This window comes from Falco peregrinus, chromosome 10, assembly GCF_023634155.1.
Source record: "Falco peregrinus isolate bFalPer1 chromosome 10, bFalPer1.pri, whole genome shotgun sequence".
NCBI lineage: Eukaryota > Metazoa > Chordata > Aves > Falconiformes > Falconidae > Falco > Falco peregrinus.
This window is the reverse complement of record NC_073730.1, coordinates 17,862,930-17,888,303: the sequence shown is the minus strand read 5'-3', so window position 1 is coordinate 17,888,303 and position 25,374 is coordinate 17,862,930. Positions and strand designations below refer to the sequence as shown.

At 38.8% G+C, this 25,374-nt stretch overlaps 1 protein-coding gene across 2 annotated transcripts in view; it reads left to right on the top strand.

Moving 5' to 3' along the window:
* Positions 1–22,759, top strand: part of PKN2 (protein kinase N2) — a 56,423-nt gene extending 33,664 nt beyond the window's left edge. For both annotated transcript variants that reach the window (XM_055815102.1, XM_055815103.1), the window contains 19 exons: positions 4,044–4,161; positions 5,821–5,966; positions 6,060–6,273; positions 8,931–9,116; positions 9,421–9,530; positions 11,368–11,511; positions 11,650–11,725; positions 12,050–12,224; positions 12,498–12,627; positions 13,067–13,203; positions 13,295–13,370; positions 13,457–13,548; positions 14,605–14,781; positions 15,383–15,445; positions 15,548–15,624; positions 16,986–17,128; positions 18,454–18,561; positions 20,171–20,251; positions 20,332–22,759. In XM_055815102.1, coding sequence (XP_055671077.1) covers positions 4,044–4,161; positions 5,821–5,966; positions 6,060–6,273; positions 8,931–9,116; positions 9,421–9,530; positions 11,368–11,511; positions 11,650–11,725; positions 12,050–12,224; positions 12,498–12,627; positions 13,067–13,203; positions 13,295–13,370; positions 13,457–13,548; positions 14,605–14,781; positions 15,383–15,445; positions 15,548–15,624; positions 16,986–17,128; positions 18,454–18,561; positions 20,171–20,251; positions 20,332–20,535 — 2,457 coding nt within the window. In that variant the 3' untranslated portion in view covers positions 20,536–22,759. The remainder of the gene's footprint in view (positions 1–4,043; positions 4,162–5,820; positions 5,967–6,059; positions 6,274–8,930; positions 9,117–9,420; positions 9,531–11,367; positions 11,512–11,649; positions 11,726–12,049; positions 12,225–12,497; positions 12,628–13,066; positions 13,204–13,294; positions 13,371–13,456; positions 13,549–14,604; positions 14,782–15,382; positions 15,446–15,547; positions 15,625–16,985; positions 17,129–18,453; positions 18,562–20,170; positions 20,252–20,331) is intronic.
* The last annotated feature ends 2,615 nt before the right edge of the window (positions 22,760–25,374 follow it).

Sequence of the window (25,374 nt, the reverse complement as noted above, 5' to 3'; positions counted from 1 at the left end):
AAATACTTTTATTTTACAGAAGTGTGGTATTTTAGAGGTAGTATCAAACTGAAATGAAAAATAAAGCCATGCTTATTTCTAGATCTGAATTTTAAAACAAATGCTCACTTGCACTCACTCTCTCTTGATAGCACCGGAAGCCCTCCAAGGAGGGGGAGGTGTTTGCTAACCCCTAAATGGGTTGACTTATTAAGTAGTCCTAACTATGTAATAAAATCCACCATACTCAAGAATCCTGTAACTCAACTGAAAGACAAGCCAAACCTTTTAAATAGGGGGGACGGGGCAGGGGGTGGTGGACATGACCACCCAGAAACAAACAGAAACCCTAACATATTTTATAAGGGAGTCACAGGTCTCAAATAAGAAGAAAAAAAAGGGGTGGGTGGTGGGGGAGAGATCCTCTACTTACCAGCCCCTTCACCTTTCACTAGCTACTCGTTACTTGTTCTTTCCATTTACTTTTACTAAAGCATTAAGGAGATTTATTTCCAAACTATGGGTAAACACAAGCATAGGTCTAACAAATAGTGTGTAGTGGCTTGGTTAGATGTTTCTGTGTCCACACAACAGTAAATACAATTGAAATATTTTAAGTGCTGAACTAAGCCAACACTTAACTAGGTCAGTGGACTTATTAAAATGGGGTGTTTTGACTTGAAGAGTAGACATCTGTGAATTGCATTGGTACTCTTATGACTGATGTTTACCAGGAACTGCTGGAAAGGAACTTCAATTTTCTGAGTGAATTTCTGCTAGGGACCGGTGGAGGGGCAGATTGCTTTCTATCTCCCTGCTGTACGACTGACTCATACCTTGAAAAAATTACAGTGAACACTACTCACTCCCAGAAAAATGAGTGTAGACCTGATGGACCATAGGTGCTATCGAGCTCACTGTCCCAGCAGCACTTCTGTTGAACCAGCTGGTACTTTGGTAGCCTTATCTGAAAGTGAACTGTAACCTACTAGCCTGGTGCAGATGGAAGAAATATCTGGAGTGCACCTTATGACTAAGTGCCTGGGAATGCTGTCCATGCACTACAGTCCCTCAGCTTCTGGAAACTCTAGAGTCTAAATCCTCTGGGGCCATGTACTTAACGTCAGGTACACTTAAAAATAATAATCAGCTGACCCAAATGGATCAAAAGACATACATGAGTTATGTTCGTAATAAACCCTCAGTAAATAACATTGTAAGAGCCTGAAAAAACTTAACTAAACGCTCAGGCTATGATATTAGACATTGTTAGCAGGCTTTGATCAAACTAGGTAGAAAGGATAAAGTCTGGCTTGCTGTAGGTCTAGGTATGTAATTAAAATTGATGATTGAATCTTGTATTTGTAATTGGTAAATGCTTAAATCAGCCTACCAGATGGGGTGTATATAGTGTCTGGGCTGGGGAGAGCAAGCTGGAAAACACAAAAGCATTGCCAGCTGCTTCAACAAACGGGATGGAAATGGTGCGTATTCATTCTCTTATGTTCTTAATACTCAGTAGCGAGTTAATTTGGAAGGTTTAAACTGTAGGTTTGAGCATGGTGATTACCTTTTAAAAAGCACAGCTTAAAACAACTCAAGTGTCTGGGTGAGGTGGGCAAAAGGGGCAGAAAATTCCAAGTTTAAATCCAACCCTGGTAACCCAGTAGCTCTTTAAGAAGTAGTCACAAGACCCTTTTTAAAACATACTAAACTCTTTTGTGACCTTTATTCGTGTACTATATGATCTAATTTCAGATTTGTTGTGTTATATTCAGACCTAAATTTAATGGAGGGAAGTCATCATTTGTTTCTTAAAAATGAAAAAGCAGTCTGTTCATAATAACAAACCCATCATCTCATGGGAATGTTTTCCCTTGTATTTATTGTACTTGCTTCAGTAACATTCAGCTCAACCTATTCAGACTTAAGTGTTTCTGAGATACTGATTATCTTTCCTTGGACTTGTGTGGATTCTCCACGATCCCACAACAGCTTTCAAGATCAGTTATACAGGCACTGTCAGTCTTTCTATACTCAGGAGATGCCTTGAAATACTTTGTATTCAGCCTCCAACGCTAAAAGAGCTGCTGAGTATATAATATGTCCATTTTGATTCCAAAGATGGGATTTTCTGCCTTTTGAAAACAGAAGGATATCTTTATAATCCTGAATTACCTCCATTCTACACATTGAAGGGCTGATGTTGCCCCTGAACAAGCAAATCCGTTGTCGTAAGAGGATATGACAGACAATCAAGAGCAGCAAGATCAAAAATAAGATAAAAGTGGAGATACAGACAAAAGAAACACAGCGTATTTATACATCAGAGTGATGCATGGATAAGATTTAATACAGGATTCCAGAGTTGCTTGTAATCTGTTACTTAGATTCTATGTACCACTGTAGACAGTTGTTATTTCAAAAGTTGACATTTGTATTTGAGAAGGCGTTTATTTAGGAAATTCAGTGTGCTCATTAAATAATTGGATAGCTAACACGGAATCTTAAAATATGAAAGCTAGCGGTATCCCTCTGAAATGTTGATTAATTCTAAAAATTAAGAGTTCTGAGGCTATAGTATGCAAAGGGGGCACAATTTCTCCCGTGCAGCCAAAGCCTTTTTATGAGTACATCTTGATGTATCTACCCTGCAGTACATAGGGCAGTGTTAAAATACCTGAGTAATACATTAGGCACAAGGTCGTAGAGGAGCTTTAGGAAGGTAAATTTCTCTTTCCTCAGCATACTGATTTTTCTCACAGTATACTTCATGGTGCCAGTATTTCTAGCTCTGGGTGTCTGTGCTACACTGCAGTTCTTTGTCTTGGTTGTGGTAAGGAAAGGAATTGAATTTCTTTAACTTCTTAAATAATTTATAACTTCATTATAAAATTAAAAATATAAGTATAAACCATGTCCATGGGAAAGTAACTTATTAATGAGGTTATAGAGTGGCTACAAAATTGAGTTAACCAAAATACCCTTTGGGCTATAACAAGTGTGATACTCATCTACACTGTCTACTATTAATTACTGTGATTGATTGGAACTGCACAGGCAGGAGAAATAGACTGCCTTAAATTTTTTTATAACCCTTTCTTTGTTCTTACTGCAAGTCAGATCACCTTTTAAGTTATCTGGTGATTTCCAAAACGCATAGAGCGAGCCATGCAGCAGGCACAGAAGCACATGCACAGTTCCACATCCCAGAGCCATTTGATGAGCCATTTTACGTCAGATCTCCAGTAGCTGGAGGACAAAAAGTGGTATACCTGAGAAAGGTGTGGATGGATGGCTGCACTCCTGAAAATGAAATGGCGTTACCAGTTAGTCTGAAAGCTCGTTTTCAGAAATATTATCTTCTAAACTGCTTGTGTTAGTGCTTTTGAAAACAAAACTTGATTAGCTTGGTTTGTTTAGATGAAAAGTAGTATACTTTAAGTTGCTGCTGAAACCAGGGCAAATAGCTAAAGAAGTAACCCTTGTGTGCTGTGTATTTATTAATGGGAAAAAAAATCTTCAGATTTTATGTGTTCAGAAAAAACATACTGCAGACTTATTTATAATGTGCTATGTAAGATAACTTGATATTTCTAATTTAAAAATTGAAAATCAGCTCCAGTGTAGTACAATGATTTTTATACAGATTTAGTCTAGCAAACTTGTCTACTAGAAGAGTTCTTACCACACAGTAAATTTGAGCCATTCTACATAGGTTGGAGGTATTTTGCACTTAATATCATGCCCTTTCTTTAGTATTAGCTTACTAAACATTGACCTACACGTGTAATCCCGCTAGGTGATGCCTCCTTTATTCAGCTTTAAACAGATAAACTTTCCATGGGAGTGGCTTATAGACTTTAATAAACCAGAATATGCCTCTGTCCTAACTCTAATTTCTACTGATATCCTAATGTGGTTACTTAAATTGGTCTGCTATAGCAAATGAATTACATAGGCTTAGTACTTGTTCCTAAAGCATGTGGGTTTTGAAGCTTTCAATGTGTTTTGTTCCTTGAAGAGTATGTGATTTTAATTTGTTTGTTGGTTTGTTTTAATAGGATCGAAAACTTCTTGCCACAGCTCAGCAGATGCTCCAGGACAGCAAGACAAAAATAGAAGTTATAAGGATGCAGATTCTTCAGGCAGTCCAGACCAATGAATTGGCTTTTGATAATGGTGATGGAGTAGAAAGGAAATATGAATCATTAATGTCAGAATGCCATGTAGATATGTACCCATATGCACACGGAATTATCAAAAATTTCTAGCAGGAATGTTAGACAAAGCCTGCATGAATGAAAAATAATGGGAGAGCAGGCATACTATTGTGTGTGTTAGGATGCCAGGTATATCTGACTTGAAGCAAAATACCGTAAGCTTAATGAAGAGAAATACAATCTCTCTTCTTCACCGTTTTTACGCTTTATGCAGTCCATATTTGCTTTGTGGTCTTCATTCTCCCTTCATGCATGCTTTCTTTGTCTTTATAACTAGTAATTTTCTTTAAAGCATATAATCTTTTCACTATCCTAAAAAAAAAAAAAAAATGTGATGCAGGTACAAAGCCTGCTTGTCATACTTAAATAGATTGACCTTATTATTACTAATAGGAGCACATGGGGAGGCAAATTTTTGCTGTCTTTATGGGTGTTTAGGCTAGACTGAGTAGTAAACAACTGTTTTAAAAACAAACAAAAAATCACTGTTTTTAAAACAACCTGACTTGAAATACTCATGCTGCATTTCAGAAGTAGTTTTAAACTTGCATTTCTTCGGAAATCTTTAAATGAAAAGTAAAGAAAAAAATAACCCTGAGCTATAATAGCATGAGTGTACTATAAAATTGTGGGCATATTGGTACATCTCTTAAGTCTTGAACTTTATTCGTATGCATTTCTGTGTATTGAAGTTGTGTGATGATGCTCATAATCAGACCCTGGATATATCCTAGGTAATGAAAAAGGGATGGGTGTGTGTTGTTTATGTTTTGTGGGGCGGAGGGAGGTTGGTTTTCTTTATTTCTTTTTATGCTTGCAATGCTTCTGGCTTTTTTTAACACCCCACCTTAGCACATGGATTATGTATTTCATTTCTTTAAAAGAAAAAGAAAGGTATTCTGGCTAGAAAGGGCTATCAAATGCCTTTTTGTGTTCCTACTACTCTTAGAGCTTTAAACAGAAAGGAATATGTCCAGGAAACTTTCTAATCTAAAGTTTTAGGAAATCTAAACACTGTGCGAAGTGGACATTAGAATGGTTAGCCCAAACCATTTGGGGAAGGCAGTGTATGGGACCTCTTAGATTCTCTGTGCTGGCAGAAGCCGGATTCCCTGGGATTTTCTGTGAAGCAGGAGGATTATCAGAAACCAATCAGGGATCTACTTAGCTACAGAGTAGTTTGAAAGATAAATCTTCAGAGCGGGGTTCAGAAATGTGGAAGTCTCAACACTACCTCCTGGCTAGCTGAATGATACTTGGAAGATGCAGCTTTTGTCCCTTAACTTCCCTGAAGACATGTTCTTTTTCTCATATCCTCTAGTAATTATAGCTCTTCAAGGAGTAGGACCTGTTTGTTGGATTGAGGCCCCGATCGATTATTTCTGCCTTCAAATGCAGATGCTTAAAATTTCATTGTTGCTTTTATGATGTACTTCAAGCTTTTCTTTGGAATACCAAATCTTCATCTCTCACTTTTTTTTTTCTTTCTCTTTTTTCTTTTTTTTTTTTTTTTTTTTTTTTTCTCCCCTCTGTTTATATTGAGGAGGGGGTTAAGATTAAAGAAATTAAACATGGGCGTGGTCTTCAATGAAGATTGTTTGTGTATATCTCTTTGCAGCAAAACCTGTGATAAGCCCTCTTGAACTCCGAATGGAAGAATTACGCCATCATTTTAGGATAGAGTATGCTGTAGCAGAAGGTGCAAAAAATGTGATGAAATTACTTGGATCTGGGAAGGTTACCGACAGAAAGGCACTTTCAGAAGTAATTTACATCATTACGATTTCTGATACTTTATTTTAAATGTTCCTTCAAGAAAAAAATTTTGAAATATTTTCTTTTTGTTATTTTTAAAAGGCGCAAGCAAGATTTAATGAATCAAGCCAGAAGCTGGACCTCTTGAAGTATTCACTGGAACAGAGATTGAATGAACTTCCTAAAAACCATCCCAAAAGCAGTATTATTATAGAGGAGCTTTCACTGGTCTCTTCACCCACATTAAGTCCTCGTCAAAGTGTAATATCTACTCAAAACCAGTATAGTACACTGTCCAAACCAGCAGCTTTAACAGGTATCATTTATGGAGCTTTTTAAAATTATTTTATTAAATGGTTTAAAACATATCTTTAATGCCAACTTTATTTCTTTCTGGATATATTTCATTGTTGTTGTTTTCCTAGACAAAGCATTTAAAATTTCCGAGTGTGTACCAAAAAAATACAGATAAGTTTGGTTTATTTGTTGACCTCTTTATAATCTTATTAAAGAAGTGAAGTTCTGGCCTGAAGTTAGGTCACTATGGAGGGGAAACTGAGGTACAGAAGGGTTAAGTGTCTTGCCCTGGTCATACACAAGGTCAGTGGCAGAGCTGGACACCCAGCTTTTCTCCCAGTCCCTGTTTTACGCACTGGACCACACTGGCTTCCTAGAAGGTGAGATTTATGCTACCAAAACATGTTATATTTTCAGTCCAAAGAGGGAGATCCTAACAGACATGCAGGGCACTATTGAAGCCTCTGTTTATTGGTGTGAATTGGTTTCCTTGCAATTAAACTTGGAGACTTTTTTTTTTTTTTTTGCATTTAGCCTACTCAGAGGGAACAGTAGACTTATATGTAAATATAAGACTTCAGAACTTCTCATAGTTGGGGTTCACCTGAAATTGTTGTCCTTCATTGGAAGTAAATGTTCCATGCTTTAACAAAGCTCTTAAACATTTGCCTCCAAGTTTTTTTTAAAGAAAAACAAATACTTTGACTACTTGGGGGTATGTTGCTTTACTAAATTTATTTAGTAAGTGGTCATATAAGAATTACTAATGCAGGTACATTTAGGTTTATTGTTTTATTTCCTAAAGCTTTTTACATCTATTAAATCAACTATTAACAGAGTAAGCTTATTATAAAAACAACCTGTAATTCAAATGTTACTCTAGTTATACACATATAGCTGAAACAAAAATCTAGTTTTGAAGTACTGTGGGATTATATTTTAAAACAAAAAGAGGAAGTCTTCTGCTGAGCTGCAGTAATAATAAAACGGAGCAAGTCTGCTTGTCTTCCATTTTGGTTCAGTAAGACACATAGCAAAGGGTAAAAATCATCAGGACCTCAGCTGAGAGCCCTTGTAAGGTTGCAGAGTGGTGAGGGGAACTTCTTTTTCATCATATAGGATCTGAAATCATCAGTGACCATTAGCAAGAAGTGTTGTGCCTTGGGTTTAAAACAGTTTTGTGGGGTTTTTCTTGTTGGTTTTTTTTTTTTTTCCTGTAATACGTAATCGTTGGTGTCAGATACATTATAGCGACGAATAATTCCTCTTTAAATGTGACTTACTGATATATATGAACAGTTTCTAACAGGAATTACCAAAACAGAGCTATGTGCTTATGAAGTTCTTAATAGTTTCACTTTCCTATTGGCTACACAAAGAGCTTTTGTATTGAACTGGATTTAAATGAACAGTGTCTTTGTGTTTTGCCTCTAATGCTTTGTGAAAAATAGATCTGTGCTACTGGCATACTTCTTAAAGTGCATCAACAGAACTTTCTGATATGTATCCAGTCCTTATACAAGATGATAGCCTTTTCGCTTATTGATTTATTTTTTTTTCCTAAACGAGAGTTTGGGAATGAAGAAAAAGTATTCTTTTACCTGTTAACCTGTTTTTTGAGCCAGTAGCACCTCTTTATCTTCAAGCCTAATGCTTAGCTGTTGCTTATGCTGTTAGTTCCCTACAGGATGGGATTTCTGCTCGGACTGGTTTCTTCGTGTCTGTTCTGTGGGCTATAATGTTGCCAGACCATTTTTAGGTCAAGTCTGACTTAAGTTCCTGTTACAAAAGAGTGCTTTTAAGCTTCACAGTTAAGTACATTTACTGTCAGAAGAACACTGTGTTTAGCAGTTGCATTTTTCGCTGACAGTATGATTAGGAACTGGCTAATTTCACCACTTCCAATAGTTAATTTTGCTAGTGCCTTACAGATGCTATCTTGTACAGGATGAGGTAAGCCTACTGTTCTTGTAACCATCTGTGGTATTCAGATGTTTCTGTGCTGCTGGAGGAAACTTAAATTAGAACAGCAGCCTCTGCATCTCAGTTGGTTAAAGATGTAGAAGAATTTGAAGAGTGACTTCTTGGCTCAGCTGTTATAAATCCAAATTCAGTCAAGTTGGAACAATTCAATGATTTTTAAATTATGTACTGACTCAAATTTAACTTTAGCATGCAGCAGGCAAATGTGATTTCTGAATGTATCTTAAACAAATTTGTAGTCTCAATAGTCAATGTGTTCCATTTCAATTACTGAAGTGATTTATCCAATATTAATTGGTTACATAAAACTCACAAAAAAATTGTTTCTTATTAAAATGATGGATTGATAATTTAAGATTTGTTGTCTTAAAAAATGACATTGATTACAACTTGAACCCAAGTCAGTTGGGTTCTCAAGTGAAGAAAACAAAGATACTACTGAAACACAGAACAAAAATATATTGTGTTATTTTGGTGAACTGTTGCTCCTTCTAGAAGGTTGAGCCCCACATATTTGACTTTTAATGTTTATTTTCAGTATATTTGTCTGTCTTAGATCTTTTGATTTCATCTGATACGTCTGTTAGACCCTGTGGGGGTCAGAATATGAGCTATTGCCATAAATCATTAGTCATTCACTTTGTTTACTGAAGAACAGAAGTCTTTGATAAATTGATGTCTGTCTTGTTCCAGGTACCCTGGAAGTTAGGCTAATGGGCTGCCAAGATATTTTGGAAAACGTCCCTGGTCGATCAAAAGCCACATCAATTACGCTACCTGGTTGGAGTCCAAATGAGGCCAGATCATCTTTCATGAGCAGAACCAGTAAAAGTAAAAGTGGGAGTAGTAGAAACCTTCTGAAAACTGATGACTTATCCAGTTCAGTATACTCTTACTTCTTTGCATATCTTTTACTTATGTTTTAGTGTGCATGTTGCGTTCTGTAATTTGAAATACTAAATTGATGTGAAGCTTTAAACGTATCTCTTTCTTCATCTGTCAAGTTATTTAAAAAAAAAAAAAGAAGAAAAAAAACCCAACCCAAACACAACCACACTATTATGACCATAAGAACCAATTAAATATGAGATTACGTTTTTAAAGGGAAACTTACTGAAGATTTTTTTTGTTTGCGGAAAATCCTCTTAAAGATTTAAGCTGAGTTTGTGTACTTTACTTACAGATGAAGTCTGTGCTGTACTGAAGCTGGATAACACTGTGGTTGGTCAAACTAGCTGGAAACCTATTTCCAATCAGTCATGGGATCAGAAATTTACACTGGAACTAGACAGGGTAAAAATACAGTCTTACTTCGTTGACACCTATAGTAGATTCTTTAAATTAATTTCATGTCGCTTTATATTTTTTTCCTGTTATTGTGATTTTGTTCAAATTTCACATGTGCACAGAATGAGCTCCCTGGGGTCAAGCTGTTATGCTGGGCTGGCATTCTAGAAATTTTACTTTTCTGGCCTACAAACTGACTTAATGTTTTTTTTCCAGGTTGTACCATCTTTTTAACCTGTGATAGATGGGGCTTAAATTTTTATTAGGATCATCAACTTCTCAATATTTATCAGTAAATTCTAGTATCAGATAGTTTGGATATTTTCGTAAAGCTATGTCATGCAATTTTTATAGTGCTTCTGTAAGTGTTCTCATATGGAAGTGATCAATCCTTTAGGAATAATAAATAAGTTCACTAATAGTTCTTTCCCAGAACTTTAAAAGTTACTTGGAGGACACAAGTATCAAAATGATACTTGATATTTCTTTCCTCACACCTTTTGAAGACAGCTTATGTTATATAGGTTTAATCAAGCATGTGTTTTTTAGATATTTGATAGTCATAGCATTTTAAAGTAAAAGGATTTTTTTTTTCCATCAGTGTTTAAAATGGACTGAAAATGAAACTATATTTCAGGACCCTAAATGTAATCTCCAGTCTATATTTAAAGCAAATCAGAAGAAAAAAAAAAAAAAGCCACCTTTTTGGTTTTGCTCTCTCCCTGCTTCACCTCACCTCTCTGAGCCCCAAACCAAATTCTTTCCACCTAGGAAGGAAGCAATTTTAGAACTGCAAGTAGAGAAATTCAGGTGTGTTAGGATTTTGTGCACCAAATTAGAAGTGGTGCAGAACAAAACTAGCAGCTGTGGAGTCCTGAAGCCTTGATTATTCTCAGATTAAAACTAGAACTAGTCAAAGTTTAGTAGCTGTGTCTACCAGCCTAGTATGTGTCACGTTCGCTAAAAACTCAATATTAGATGCTTTTTTGGTGCCAGAAAAGGACCTTGCTTCTGCTGGGCAGACCACACATCCTTCTATATTTGAAATGCAAGTTCCAAACCCTGTTGTCTTTTTTTTTTTTTTTTTTTTTTTTAAAAAAAATCTGTTCCTCCTTCTTAACTTGTGGTTTTTAAAAAAACTACAGCTATTATATAAAGACAGTAAACTGATGCATAATGGTGGAATTAAGCTGAGCTAACTAAACTTAGTAACATACAATGCTGCTGTTACATTGTATTGCAGGTTCCTTCACATTTTGTATCAAGCATGTAAAACACTCTAAGAATACATAAATCCCACCAGCAAGATACAGCAGTATTTCTTGTTTAAATTTTTTGGCCCCTCTTCACAGCCATGTTACAAAAAACATATGTATTTCTGGAGATACTATATAAAGTCTTGCATTATAATGTGTATGTGGGTGCTAAAATGTCACTATGCAGCTGTGAAATGGAATTGATACTTGTAAATAATATGGAAAACTAGTGAAGCTGAGGTTTCTAAACACAGGTAAAAATTTGTTGTCAGAGCTTAAGCTAAAATATCTTGAACCAGCAGTGCTGCTAGACTGACTCAGAAAGTCTGGTGACTGTTTGTGCCTCTCTCCTTCTACTCTTGGGGGAATTTTACACTTGTACTTGTATTTGGACACTGGTAATCACACCTGCACTGAAGTGAAATGCTACAGTCACCCTAGTGGGAGCTTGCTCAGTGTGGCTAATTAGCCCTGGCACACTTTTAAAGTAACAGCTCTTGAATGCTAGGTGTTACGGTTGTACAGAGGCGATTCTTGCAGAGCAATTACTGACAAGTAATTTCCTGTGTACATGTTTCCTGTTGCAGTCACGTGAACTAGAAATCTCGGTTTATTGGCGTGACTGGAGATCTTTGTGTGCAGTAAAGTTTCTGAGGTTGGAAGATTTCCTGGATAACCAACGGCATGGCATGTGTCTCTATCTTGAACCCCAGGGCACTCTGTTTGCAGAGGTAAGAATGTTTCTTCAAAGCACTTGAGCGTACTTGCAAGTATTGTATTGCAGAATAATTTGAGAAGATTTTCTTAAACTTTTAAGAATGCATTTTGTTCTGAAACCTGAATTATAACACACATTATTTGAACTGCAGGTTACATTTTTTAATCCGGTTATTGAAAGAAGACCAAAACTCCAGAGGCAGAAGAAAATTTTTTCAAAACAGCAAGGTGATTGTTTTAATATAAACATGTAAAGCTTAAAAATGGTACAGATCCGTGATGTTTTTTTTTATAAACCCCGAATATTTGTGAATAAAGCTGTTGATAATGAAGTATTTGGCATTGCATTTAGAAGGGTTTTGTTTTAGAATACCTTATTATGCATTAGCATTTAATAGTGAATAATTAGGAATTGCTAAGGAATATGACAAATTCAGTTTTTTATTCATAAACCATAAACTGATTAATGTGATTATTTTTTTTAATTATAGCTTTTGGTAATAAGTAAGGAAATTACTTGCACTCTATTTTCTTTTTTCACAATATCCACAGGCAAAACATTTCTCAGAGCTCCTCAAATGAATATTAATATTGCCACTTGGGGAAGGCTGGTAAGAAGAGCTATTCCTACAGTAAATCACTCTGGCACCTTCAGCCCTCAAGCACCGGTGCCTGCTACTGGGCCAGTGGTTGATGCACACATTCCTGAACTAACACTGCCAGCCAGGTAGGCAATATTTACAATTTTTCAGTACTTTTAAGAGCAAGAGTAACAGTGAGATTCTTATACCCTGAAGTATGTAATGTACTTTAATAAAACCTGTTTATTCTGCAAGACTGCAGACCCTTCAATGTTTTAATTTTGGACATCCATTTTATAGACAGATCTACACGTACAAGATTTGTTTTAGGGTAAATCTGCATAACTTGCATTTTTAACTTGGTTTTCATACTATTAGTCTCTGCTATAGGCTGAGGAGTTTGGTTTTTTTCTTGTCAGTGACTCTCCTGTAGCCAAATTGGACTTCGAACTCGAGCCTGAGCCTCCACCTGCTCCACCCCGTGCATCTTCCCTTGGGGAAATATGTGAATCTTCCTCTGAGATAAAGGCTCCTGATGCACCATCTCAGGCAAGTAACTTGAAAAATTTTGGCTGTACAGTTTAAGAAGGTTGCAAAATTGGCATCTTCATGATGGATTTCTTCCTTTATATTTCAGCATACGCTCCCTTAGCTTAAACATAAGTAATTGTCTCAACAGAATGCTCCAGTCACTCTTGGTGGCAAACTGCATGTTGGTATGTTTAACTCTCTGTGTCATTGGTTCCACCACTGAAAAAACACCCAAAATCATTATTCAGGGAATGGCTTTATTAACAAAGAGCAGAATGACTGGAGCAATAGGTTTCATCGGTCTGTTAAAAGCTTGCCTGACTGTATCATCTTAAAAGTACAGCAGTTTAGTATAGAAAATTCTTGTGTTAAGAATTTCACGTGGTTATAGTACAATATCTGCATTCATTTGCTTTGATAATCAGTTTTACACTTTCAGACTTCTTTTTCTTCACAGGATGAAGTAACAACTTTTGATTTTGAAAGTGGCAGAAATAGTATTGTCCCAAAACTCCAGCCTGAAATAATCTGTGAGCCTGATACTCCCCATTCAGACATAAAATACACCAACATCCGAGAGCCTGAAGATAGGAGGTAAAAATGCAGTGGTTTTGTTGTTGATCTGAATAGTATTTCTTAAAGTTAACAAATTAGAAGATTTTTGACTGGGTTTTTATTTACATAGGTCACAACAAAGATTTCAGTTCAGTCTGAAGGATTTCAGATGTTGTGCTGTACTGGGCAGAGGACACTTTGGAAAGGTAAATGTCAAAAGGCTATATTAAGTGTCAAGGCTATATAAAAACTAGATATACCTCTTAAGTGAATCACTTATCTTCTGTTCTAGGTGCTGCTGGCAGAGTACAAAAACACAAATGAGATGTTTGCAATTAAAGCCTTAAAGAAAGGAGATATTGTCGCTCGTGATGAAGTAGACAGGTCAGTTTGTAAGATGCAATACATGGATTCCATAAATCGTGGGGTTTTTTCTGCATACAACTGTAAGCTCTACCAACCAGCAGTTAAATACAGTGAAGGAGCAAAACAAGTTGCCATCTCCCTGCTTGGCTGGCTGCTGCAGAAGTGTAGCCTTTCTTCTGGGGCAAGGAGAGGAGCGGTGTAGCCCAGGAATATTGATTTGTTTTAGTGCCTCTCTTACCGTGCCTGTACTACAGCTCTGACTTAAAGCTGATCCTGTTTTTCATTTAGGTTCTCTGGCAATTATTTATTTTAATTACTTGTTCTATAGACTTCCATCACATTTCAGGAGAACAGTGACTATGTTTTCTTTACTGGCAGAAACATCTATGATGGTATTTCTCAACCTGTAAGATACTGTCCCGCTTCATCATATTTTCCTTTAAGTCCTGTGTGTACTCCACTGTTGTATTTTTTTTTTAATCTTTTTGTCCCAAAACCCAGATTATTTTTTTCTCTGCTTGTAAGTGAAATGACAGTTACAAAAGTGTCTAGTTTTAGCACAAGAAGGTGCTTTTACAGCTGTTTAATAGTGACAATATTCATTTGACTTGCAGGAAGATAACTGTATTAGGAATAAGCTACAAATTAACCAATTGGCTTAAGAAGAAATAATCTGGAATTACTATAGAAAATGTCTATAATATTGTTACTATTTTTCCACTTTATGTGTTGTATACAATTAAAATAAAAATGGATTGAAGCTAATGTCACATAGTATTGATACATACTTAATACAGGTCTGAAGTATGCGGGAGAAAAATTGGCAGGGTACCATTTTCATGGACTGCCAGGTTTCCTTTTTCATTTGTGAAAGCTAAGTGTAAATTTGTGGAAATCCTGGCATCAACTTAATGTGTGCAAGTATTAAAACCTCTGTTCTGAAACAAAAGATGTTATTTTATCCTGAGGACTAGAGGAAAAAGCATAAGGTATAAGTTCCCAATGGTTTCTGAGAGTTAAAAAATTGTAGTTCAGGATTCAGCTTTACACTTTTACGGATTTTTCTGTTTGCAGCTTGATGTGTGAAAAGCGAATATTTGAAACTGTGAATAGTGTAAGACATCCCTTCTTGGTGAACCTTTTTGCTTGTTTCCAAACCAAAGATCACGTTTGCTTTGTAATGGAATACGCTGCTGGTGGGGATCTGATGATGCACATTCATACTGATGTCTTCTCTGAACCGAGAGCAGTGTGAGTATCCGTCTATATACTTTTTTGTGGCATTAAGTGGAGGGCACTTTGTTCAGTGGATAAGAACAAAGATCTTCATCACCACATGCCTCTACGTTGTAATTTCAGTACTTTTTAAAAGGGTCAAAGAATCTTAACTGATTTCATTAGACACAGACACGTGCAGATTTAATGTGTTGGAATCTATTGAATTAAAAAATTATATATTTTCAAATACTCAAAAATATTTAATGTTTGTAATACTCTATTTTTTTAAAAGATTGCATAAAAAAGCTAGATGAAAACTTAGCAGACAAGGCTAAAAAGGGAAAGAATAAACCAAATTAGAAATCATTCAATGCCATGGCAGCAGACGCTACAGAAAATTTATCCTCAGGCCAAGCGAACATACTACAGCTTGAAAGCTGCAAGTTGAAGCATTTTTGCCATCTGGCTTCAAAACTCTGACCTTTGTATAAAACTGATCTGTACCTCAAAAAAAAAAAAAAAAAACAAAAACGGTGATTTTCAGAGGATGTTTAATAAAAAAGATCAGTCATAATGGACTTCACATTCTGAAAACCAAGACTGAAATTGATTTAAATTTTAACTTTTTCAACAGATTCTATGCTGCATGTGTGGTTCTTGGACTTCAGTATTTACATGAACACAAAATAGTATATAGGTAAGTAGCCATTGACCCATTTCCAGCAGATGAATTTCCATTATTCTGAATAGTACTGAAGAAACATCAGTGATGCGATTTTGTTCTCAAATGTTAATTTAGAGATTTGAAGTTGGATAACTTACTGCTGGACACAGAAGGCTTCGTGAAAATTGCTGATTTTGGTCTTTGCAAAGAAGGTAATGGCCCTTTAAGTTTATCTCTAGGGCAATTCCATAGTCTGTCTTACTCCTGACTGTTCCTTGAGACTTTTGGACTGTCAAACGTGTGTAGTATACTTACCCTGTATCATCTGAAGGAAAGAAATACATCTCTGACTGTACAAATGTAGAGGTGGGAGGAACTTAGTAGAGGAATATCAGGAGCATAGCTCTCTTTTTTTTATTATTATTTTTATTTTTTTCAGTTGTGAAGCATCACCTCATATCCCTGCTTATTAATAAGGCATACTGCTGCATTTTACAAGTTAGCAGAAAAAGCATTAGGTGGTTTTTTTCTCATTCTGAATGTGTAGACACTACAATGAAATCAAGTACCTATCTCACTCTAACTTTTTACAAATTAATTATTATTTTTTTTAACTCTTAGATAGTCACAACTCTAACTATATGGAAATGACACACAAAGTATACTATAACTAAAATAGAAAATGTGTCCCAAAAGGGAAGGCTAGATGCTAGAAAGTTACTTTCAAGCATGACACTACTGGCAGCTACTTTTCACGTAAGACCTAAAATAGAGGTAGCAAGTGAAACTGCAGTGTCTTTCTCAAACCCCACTGGGGAGGCAGATCTGGAAAGGTCCATTCCCTTCTCCAATTTATATACCCTGTCCTCCGTATGAGAGCGAGTTCAGTAAATTCAGCAGGCGTTCAAACATCACTGCTGCCTGCAATATCCTCGGGTGAATCCCGTGACTTTCACTACAAAAAGTCCTCATTTCCTTTTGTCATTTTATGGTACAAGGAAAGCTGTTAGATTTGCTGACTGCTACAGTACATGTTCTTTTTAAGCTTTCTGCAGTACCTACACTGGCAGTGCCACATCAGGCCTTGTGGTGCTGACGTCCCAAACTGTGCCCCTTTTGCAGATATACAGGTTTTGCGAATTGCTCTAAATGGTTATGCTACACTCCGTGTTTTACTTTACTATATGTAGTTTTGCCACTACAGAAGCATCCACAGTAGGCATGTTTGACTAAACTAGGGTACCACATTTTCCCCTGCTAACTAGGAGAAACACAGCATAAGAGTGTATCTTTCCAAGCAAAGATAACAGGGTGGCAAAGGTGTAACTGGAAAGTTAATTTGGCTCATTGCGTATAGCTAGGGATAGAAACACTCATACTGAAGCACGTGGAACAAGGGTATGGGAGGGATGAAGTGGGGAATATTTCACCTCGGTGGCCTGAGCCTTCAGGAGAGGCCCTGGAACTACAGTATTGACTGAAGTTGCTCTAGAGAGAGGTTTTAGTTGCTGGAGGAGTAGGTTGTAAAGTGGCAGCAAATACTGCGTGATTTTCATTAACTGTAACTTTTCAGGAATGGGATTTGGAGACAGAACAAGCACGTTCTGCGGCACACCGGAATTTCTTGCTCCAGAGGTGCTGACAGAAACTTCCTATACAAGAGCTGTAGACTGGTGGGGTCTTGGTGTACTTATCTATGAGATGCTGGTGGGTGAGGTAAGTTCTAGTAAGATACAATGGACTCATAAAGCTAATATATGTTAAAAAGGTTACAAAACTCAAGGTACCAGCCTGTCAATGTTTAATATGCCCTACCTGCCACAGCTGTATCAATACTTGTATATACAGTATGTATAGGCATATCTAGTTTTACAGACTAGCATCTTGATGTGTTTCAAGAAAAAGAATTATTAAATACTGAGCAGCTACTTACCCGACACTAGCTGGTGTAATGCTGTAGTTGATGAGTCATGTGTCATGAGCTTGAATTATCAGTAGTTGTGGTAGTGAATGAGTTGTAGCTGGTCCAGGACTTAACCTCTAGATTTTTATTTTGGTTTTTAATTGCGTCATTATACCTTAAATCAAATTACAGTACTGGCACATTAATATCAGCGTCTCTAAGCAAGAACATAGCACATCTGGTTTTGGGGAGCCCAGTTTCCAGCACACATCTGTTACTGTCAAATTTGGATGCATACAGCTCAAGCAGTCCGCTTCCAAATGTGTTTGGGGAGAAAATAAACTCCTGAACTCCTGTAGCTCGTATGGACACGAACTTCATCACGGAAGGCTGGATAGTAGTGAAAGGTTTTGCCGAACACGATGCTGTTTATCATTTGCATATCGCTAAAATGGAATGCCCCAGCTCCATGTAAATAAGCTGGTATAAAATTGTTATTGAATAGTTAGTTCCCATTGCGTACATGGCTTTGCTTTCAGTCTGCTTTGCTATAGTGTCTCCCAGGTAGCGTGGTGATGGCTTACGTGCTAAAAACCAGAGAAAAACTATACAGTTGCTCATCGTTTTGTTCTTTTTCAAAGAAGGTGATCATTCAACTTCCTTTCACTTCCTTTCAGGTAAAAAAGGACCGAAAGCTTGTAGGGTGTCACCTGTATCTGTCAGGCCTCTTCAAAACAGTTTGAAATCCCGTGAGCTGTAACATGCCAAAGATAACTACAAAAGCAAATGAGCCTTGACCATGTTACTTGGGAACGGCAGCTGTCCCAAGGAAGAGCTGATATATACTTTCCAGATTCCCCGTGTATCTTGTGTCAGGGTTTGAAGAAGATACCGGTTCTAGGTGCTTCTACTTCTGAAAGCACATTTTTAAAGCATAGCCTTTCAGTAAGAATTAAGGGATAATACCAACTTGTCTTTTCTCTTTTATGGAAAATGACCATATCCTGTTCCTGAGAAAAGGAAGACTTCATTTCAGGGTGTCTAATTCCGAACTGTCAGCTGAATATATGTTGCTTTCAATTGTAAGTGATTTTTAAGCCTGTTTTATAGTGGGTTTTCTTTATTACTTGCATTATAGTCTCCCTTCCCTGGAGATGATGAAGAAGAGGTGTTTGACAGTATTGTAAATGATGAAGTGAGATATCCACGATTTCTGTCTACAGAAGCCATCTCTATAATGAGACGGGTAAGAACATAATCGTAATATTACAGTATTCCCCTCTTATCCCATTTCCTTTCCAACATTAAGGAAGTTGATTACTTTTGTGAGGAACAAAATACTTGGAAGAACCTACACTTGGTATTTTTTTTCTAGAGTTAAAATTTCAGACTTGCTTCATTTATGCTGTGCCATGCTGCCTATCACCTGAAATAAAAATTGTCAGTGCCATTCCACTTCATTCAGGAGCAAGTTTTTCTTTTTAAAACATAAAACACTAGAGGCTCTATTTTCTGCCTAAACTAAGTGTCCTAGTCCTATCTAGCTGGGGTGGTTCAGCTCTCTTTCCCTAGCAGAACACTGCTGCATTGACCTATTTGGTAGATTAACATTGAATTAAAATATTCATGTGACAAAGACATCTAAATCTTTTTGGTTTCCTTCCAACTGGGGCAGGAAACACTGTACACATGGCATCTGCAGTCCCATTCTTGGCAAAGAACAGCTGGTCTTGTTTATGGCTGTTACTAATGCTATTCCTTAGTGTTATGCCTCGACTTATCTAAAGTTGCTCGAACCTGCCTTACAAGCTTATCACAGTCGATGGAAGGACACCTGCTGGAGGTGGCCGAAGCCCTTGGAAGCCACCTCTCAACTTACTGCGGCTTTGCCACCGAACACCAGTCTAGCACCCAATGCAGCAACATGCTGCAGCATGCAAGTTTAAAGCATGCCACAGTAGTCACTGTGACATAAGTACTGAAGCAGTAGCGTAAATATTCTATAGCTTAAAATGATTGCTTACTCCTAGGGAGACAGCATTTGTCTAGAGAAAGCAGGAAGAATAGTTTTAAGGCAGTACCTGGGGAGGGTATTGTTACTGTGAAAACTGTCATGCCCATATCTACAGGAGACTGCTACACCTACCCCTGCACTTTGCTCATCATTTACTAGCTGTAGCTGTGCGTGTGCTCTTCCCGTCCGAGAAATTCCCACATAATGTAGCAGGCATTTTTTGATGGCTGCATCACAAACGTATCAACCCACCCTGATGCTGGGCACTACGCCTGGAACCAGGGGTCTGCACTCAGCAGCACGATTCACGAGTTCGAACACTGAACCTCGGGTTGACTAGAAAGCCCTGGTATTTGGCTGGGTGTGTAAGCAGGGTTCAGCGCTCCTGGTAAATCAGCTGCTGTGAAATCACTGGGCACAGGGGACAGCAGAGTGATCTCTCTTCGGAGACAAGCAAGAAAGAGTAGCTTAGGTACATTCTGTACCCTCTCCAGCAAACAGCACCGGTGTCAATGTCTCTGTGCTGAACACCAGCCCCACCCCCACCTCGGGTACCAGGGCAGCAAGATGGAGTAGCCTGCTCTGTGCTCACAGCCAGGCAGCTAGTGCAGCTGTGCTAACAGGCTCAGGCATCTCTACAAGAGCGCTGCTCTCTATCTCTGTATAGCCAAAGTTTTGTCCTTCCACTTCTTTGAGGACCAAGAATTTTCCTGTAGGTCAGGGCTATGAATTTTACTGTCCATCTAATCTCGGCGTTGCTGTTTATACAGCAGCACCCATCCTCCCTAGCTCCTCCCCCTTCCCCTGAATCCCTGCACTGAAATCTTGCATGTTTTGTCAGCTGCTACGAAGAAATCCAGAGCGGCGTCTTGGGGCTGGAGAGAAGGATGCTGAAGATGTGAAAAAGCATCACTTCTTCAGGGTGAGTACAAACCAATATTATTTCTAAGGACAGGAAGGAGCAGAGACGGGAAACTGAACATCAGTTGGTTTATTTTACAGCTAATAGATTGGAATGCTTTACTGGCCAAGAAAGTGAAGCCTCCTTTTGTACCCACCATTAGAGGACGAGAAGACGTTAGTAATTTTGATGACGAATTTACCTCCGAAGCACCTATCCTCACTCCACCTCGGGAACCAAGGATACTTTCAGAAGAAGAGCAGGAAATGTTCAGAGATTTTGATTACATTGCTGATTGGTGTTAACTTCCAGACACTGTGAAACCCCAGCTGACTGGCTCACAAGAATGCCTCTCTCAGAAGAATACCCACCCTTCAATTGCTCTCTGTGCCACCTGTAGCTTCTGGGTGTTTTTTTTTAAATCACATGAAGATCCTTTTAAGTACTGCTTTAACACTCTTGTGAAGAGTGGCCTCTTGTATATTGTTTTTTATCTGAGCACTGGAAAGCAGGTCTATGGAGTTGTTAAGCTGAGTTGGTGAACCGGGGCTGTGGTCCGCTTCCCCCACAGGCACACGTGGAGCTGTACTGTTTCTCTGGCTCTTCTACAGCAGATAACATCCCTCTTTAAAGTATCTGCCTTAAGTGGGAAAAGCAGACTTTGAGCTAGGTAATCACTTCTCTCGGCCACGTTGGAACAGAAGTTTGGGATATTGATGATACTCCCACAGAACACGGTTCTAGCTGGAGAAGGCAAATGATTTCAGTTGATTATCTTGTGCAGTCTATAAACCTACACCTTTCTATGTACACCTTCATCTTGTGTTCTTAAAATAATGGTATTGAGAACAGATATGCCTTGTTTTGTAAATTTTCTATGGTATTTATTAGGAAAACTGTTAAATGCCTTGCCTTTGAGATAACAACAATGTAAGTGCTTCCATTACAAAGAAAAATCCAGAAAGTTTACCAAAGCCACTTGCCAAACAGTTTTGCCTTCAAGCTTTTTAAGCATGGCTTAAACCCCTGGTCGATATAAAGAATGTAACAAGGATGTTGCTCAGCGTAACCACAGAGCAAAGCATATGCATTTCCCGAGCCCATCCACTTCTGTACTCAGACCCCTGCCTTTCCCACTCACCGAGTGGGCAGATCAGTTAACCAGTCTCTATCTAACCACCTAGATACTGTATCTGCTGTACAATATTGTTTCACTTTTGGAAAACACATGGGTTTTCAATGTATACATGCTGCGAACATGTATATGTGGAAGTTGTAATGTATTATGTCCAGGCAAGTAATTTAATCATACCACTTCATTAATTTTGCACAGTGGCCAAGCGAACAGGATAGAACTGAGTGAAAAAAGTATGTGTATACATACAGGCCGCTGAACTCCAGAACATCGATTGGCAGTTACTGAGGGTAAAAGCAATACGTTGTAACAGAATGTATAAATATTTTTGATAAAAGCAGTGTATATTTTATAAACCCCTTAACACTAAAAGCTGTACCTCAAAAGTTGAAAAATAACTTAGACCAGACACTGTGCATACTTGTAAACCACAACCTATTTTTGGCATCTGGTGTTCTGTAGGCAAACATCACTTCTTGGAAAATAAGTTTCCCACGTGGTCCTTAGCCCTAGCACCATTCAGAGCCAACAGTGTATGTAATCTCACACGTTCATCCCAGCCAGGAGGTTGCTGGCTAAGAGCGAGAATCAGCACTCACGAATTCAGAACTTGTCATCTTATTCATTCAGAGAAGAAATGCAAACCACCCGAGTGTGCAACACCAAGGTGGTTGTTCAAAATCACAGTGCTGGACAGACCTGCACGGTCTGGCAGGGGAGAGACTGAAGGAGGGGAGGGGGGTAAAAAAATTAATGGTTAACAGGTCTAAATCAGCGTTCGCACCGCCACCACCCCGGCAGGAACAAGGCAGGCATCTTTACCGGCACCACAAATCACGTTTGGCAGAGTGAGTCAACTTTCCAGCATTACTTGTTTCCAGATTCTAATTAATCAGAAACAAATCATGTTCCTGTATCTAGCTGAAACCAATACTTTTGAGGTACAGTCAGCTCACTCTCTTTGGTTCCCAAATATATATATGAGCATCTAACAAGGTGCTTAACACTTACGAAAGTATCCTCAAAAATACCTTTTGTAACTACATCTTGTACAGAAATCTTTTTTTTAATCTAAGTAAATCACTAAAAAAAAAAAATAAAAAAATTAGAGGGCAGGGTATGTTCACCCAGTTAAGCTGAAAGAAAGCACTAATTTTATCTCTGTAGTTTTTTAAATATTTTTAGGCAGATTAAGATTTTAAACCCTAGATTGTAAATATATTTTGCTATACTTTATCTGTATGTGGCTGCTGAAGCACTTTGTAAGGAAATTAGGATATTTTAGAATGGTACACTATGCATTAAAATGAAATGTGCCTTTAACAAATGTCATTCTAAGTGTTTTGCAGTCATTAATATCACAAATTAAAGTTTTAAATAGAGTAATTTGTAAATTGTGTCCCAAACATGATTTGCTGTTTCTTGAAGTGACTTGTCAAATTTTCTCCACAGGTAACTTCAGAAAAGAACTTGTAATCAGGAGGGGACTTACAGAAACCCAATTTCATGCTGGTAGCTCAGTGTGCTTCCATTCATTTCTTTAAAAAAAAAAAAAAAAAATCAAGATAATTACCTCTTTCCAAGGTTGAAGAAAAGTAGCCTCCTCTTGCTTGGGTAAGAAGTCCTTCTGATGGGATCAGGAGAAGACTGTAGCTGTTGAAGTCTGGCCAGCTGGGATCAGCATGCTTCCTTTGAGGGCAGGGGGAGACAGCACTCGCTCCCCTCGCCAAGTATTTCTTCATTATAGTCTCTTTCCTGCCCCCCACTATACAGGAAGGCTCTATAAGCAAATCAAAACCTATACCCAACCCCCCATGAGCCTGTTCTTTAAGCAGAAAATGAAGCTTGCTTTTCCTGAGTGCACTTAGAAAAGAAATCTTCGCTCTTCAGGATAAACTACAATTTCCCATGAGACCAGTGCCTACAGGCACTTAACTTCACCACTTAACCAAGCAATCATTCCAGAAAGGGCTGGCTCCAAATGAAGATGCAGTTTCAAATATCTCATCTAAATTGCAGCGGAATGAGCACAGGCAGTGCCTGAAGATGCTGTGCCCTTGCCTTTGGTGCCGAAGGGCTGCTCTCCCCACACCCTCCCGCCTGCTCCGGGCTCGCTGCTGAACCACCTCCCAGCAACGGCATTAGCAGCAAACCCCGAAGCTATAAACGCCCCCACTGTAGCCCAGCTCCCTGCTCGCCCCTTAGGTTCTGCCAGTCGCACGGTCTCCGCTACCGCTCAGCTTTGGCAATGAAAGGAGGCGATCAGCTAAAACCAGGCTGCAGCGCTGCAACAGCCTCCTCCGCGGCTCCCCCCGCCCATCCCTGCGACCCCCAGACCTGCCTGCCTACAGCTGCTGGCGGACACCCCCCCGGGAGCAAGAACTCATTGCTGAATGCGAAGCTTCTCTAAAAGAAACCGAATTCCTTAGCTTCATCAAAACAGCTTACTAAAGGGGTCATAACTGCCTAAAAATTAATTCAGTTACACTGTTGGGTTTTTTCCTGGAATGCTTTACGCTAACCGTAGCAGTAACTGGTTTTCAAAAAATACAGCCCCTTCACGCATACTCCTCGTTCTGCCCCTGGGCTGCACAGTTACTGCCCTCCCCGCGCCGAGGGAGGTACAGAACTGCTCAGGAGCTGCTCGCGGAATAGCAGGAAGAGGCAGGGTCAGGCCAGGACAGTGTCCCTGCCTCCCTCTGCTGCGCACCAGAGCTCTGCGCAGATGTATTTAAATTTCCATCCAGACAGCTCGTGCTGTATTTAACAACATCAAGTACTCGCACGTAAGGCCTGAAAGCATTTCAAATACAAGCATGATTGCCAAACCCGAGCTTCGGCCATTGCTAACCTGCGTGTGGTAGATCTAACATACCCATCTATGCCGGGAAGTACACCCACGGTAAAATCGCTTTCACCTTTGCCTTTCCCAACTGTAAGGGTACATTAGAGATCAGGCCCCGCCTACTCCAAGCATCACACCTTCTCCCACAGAGCAGCTCAGAGCAAGACAGGGACAGCCCAGGTAACGGGCAATGTTGCAACAAAACGTAAGGACATGCACTGGAATACAATCCCTCCAAATTGCCAAGAACACCACCTTTAACATCTGCACCAGAATTGCTCAGGACTGCAACCAACAGCTTCAGTGGTGTAACAGAACTGTTCAGCCTTTGGTATTTGTTTAAAGAAAAAAAAAAAAAAAAAAAATGTTGAGCTGCTGCTTTTCCATAGTCCTGCCTGGCAGAAGAGGATTAAAACTAAACCAGCAAGGAAACACTGGGGGCTATTGACAATTAGTGCTATTGGCACTGGACACGCACCATCCCTCCGGATGGCTCAGGACCAGATGCACAGCAAGCTGACCCCTCAGCTGTTCCATTTCGGTAATTAAAATGAATTTGCACCTGTGATACAAAATTAACTTGGGAACCAGAAGCCTCCCAGTCAAGTACATTTGTGGCTTTGCACACAAAGAGACACTGTCAGGAGGCAACTAGTTTTTCAAGCTGTTAGTTTGGGGAGGGCTGAATAACTTCTGCCTTTACTCCTCGGCACCTGGTGCGTAATTTCAAACACGCGCTCACTTTGGAGGCAACTGCGCCAAAAGCTTAACCGCTGCCCAGCCAGACCGCAGGGTAGGCTGACGGGTCAAAACATTTAACAGAAACTTAACTAGAACTAGCTTTTACCTTTCTTTGTACAGTACCAAGCACCACAATACTGTCAGGAATGCAACTGAAGGAAGAGCCCTTATGTTTCCCTTCAGCTGCTTTGTCATTATGTCAAATTCACAGAAGCAAAGCAGAGACACATCAGTGAGAATCGGGGAGACCATGCCAAGGATGTGACTAATCCTTTTACAACAAATTTGGAAATCTTCAGCAGCAGTTGTGCAAATATTCAAAGTGCTTTTCAGCAACTGCTTGCGTTCTGGGTTACATCACCCACACCACAGCTAACTACAAAAGCAAAAGCCACACTAGAGATTAAACACTGTCAAGAAAGC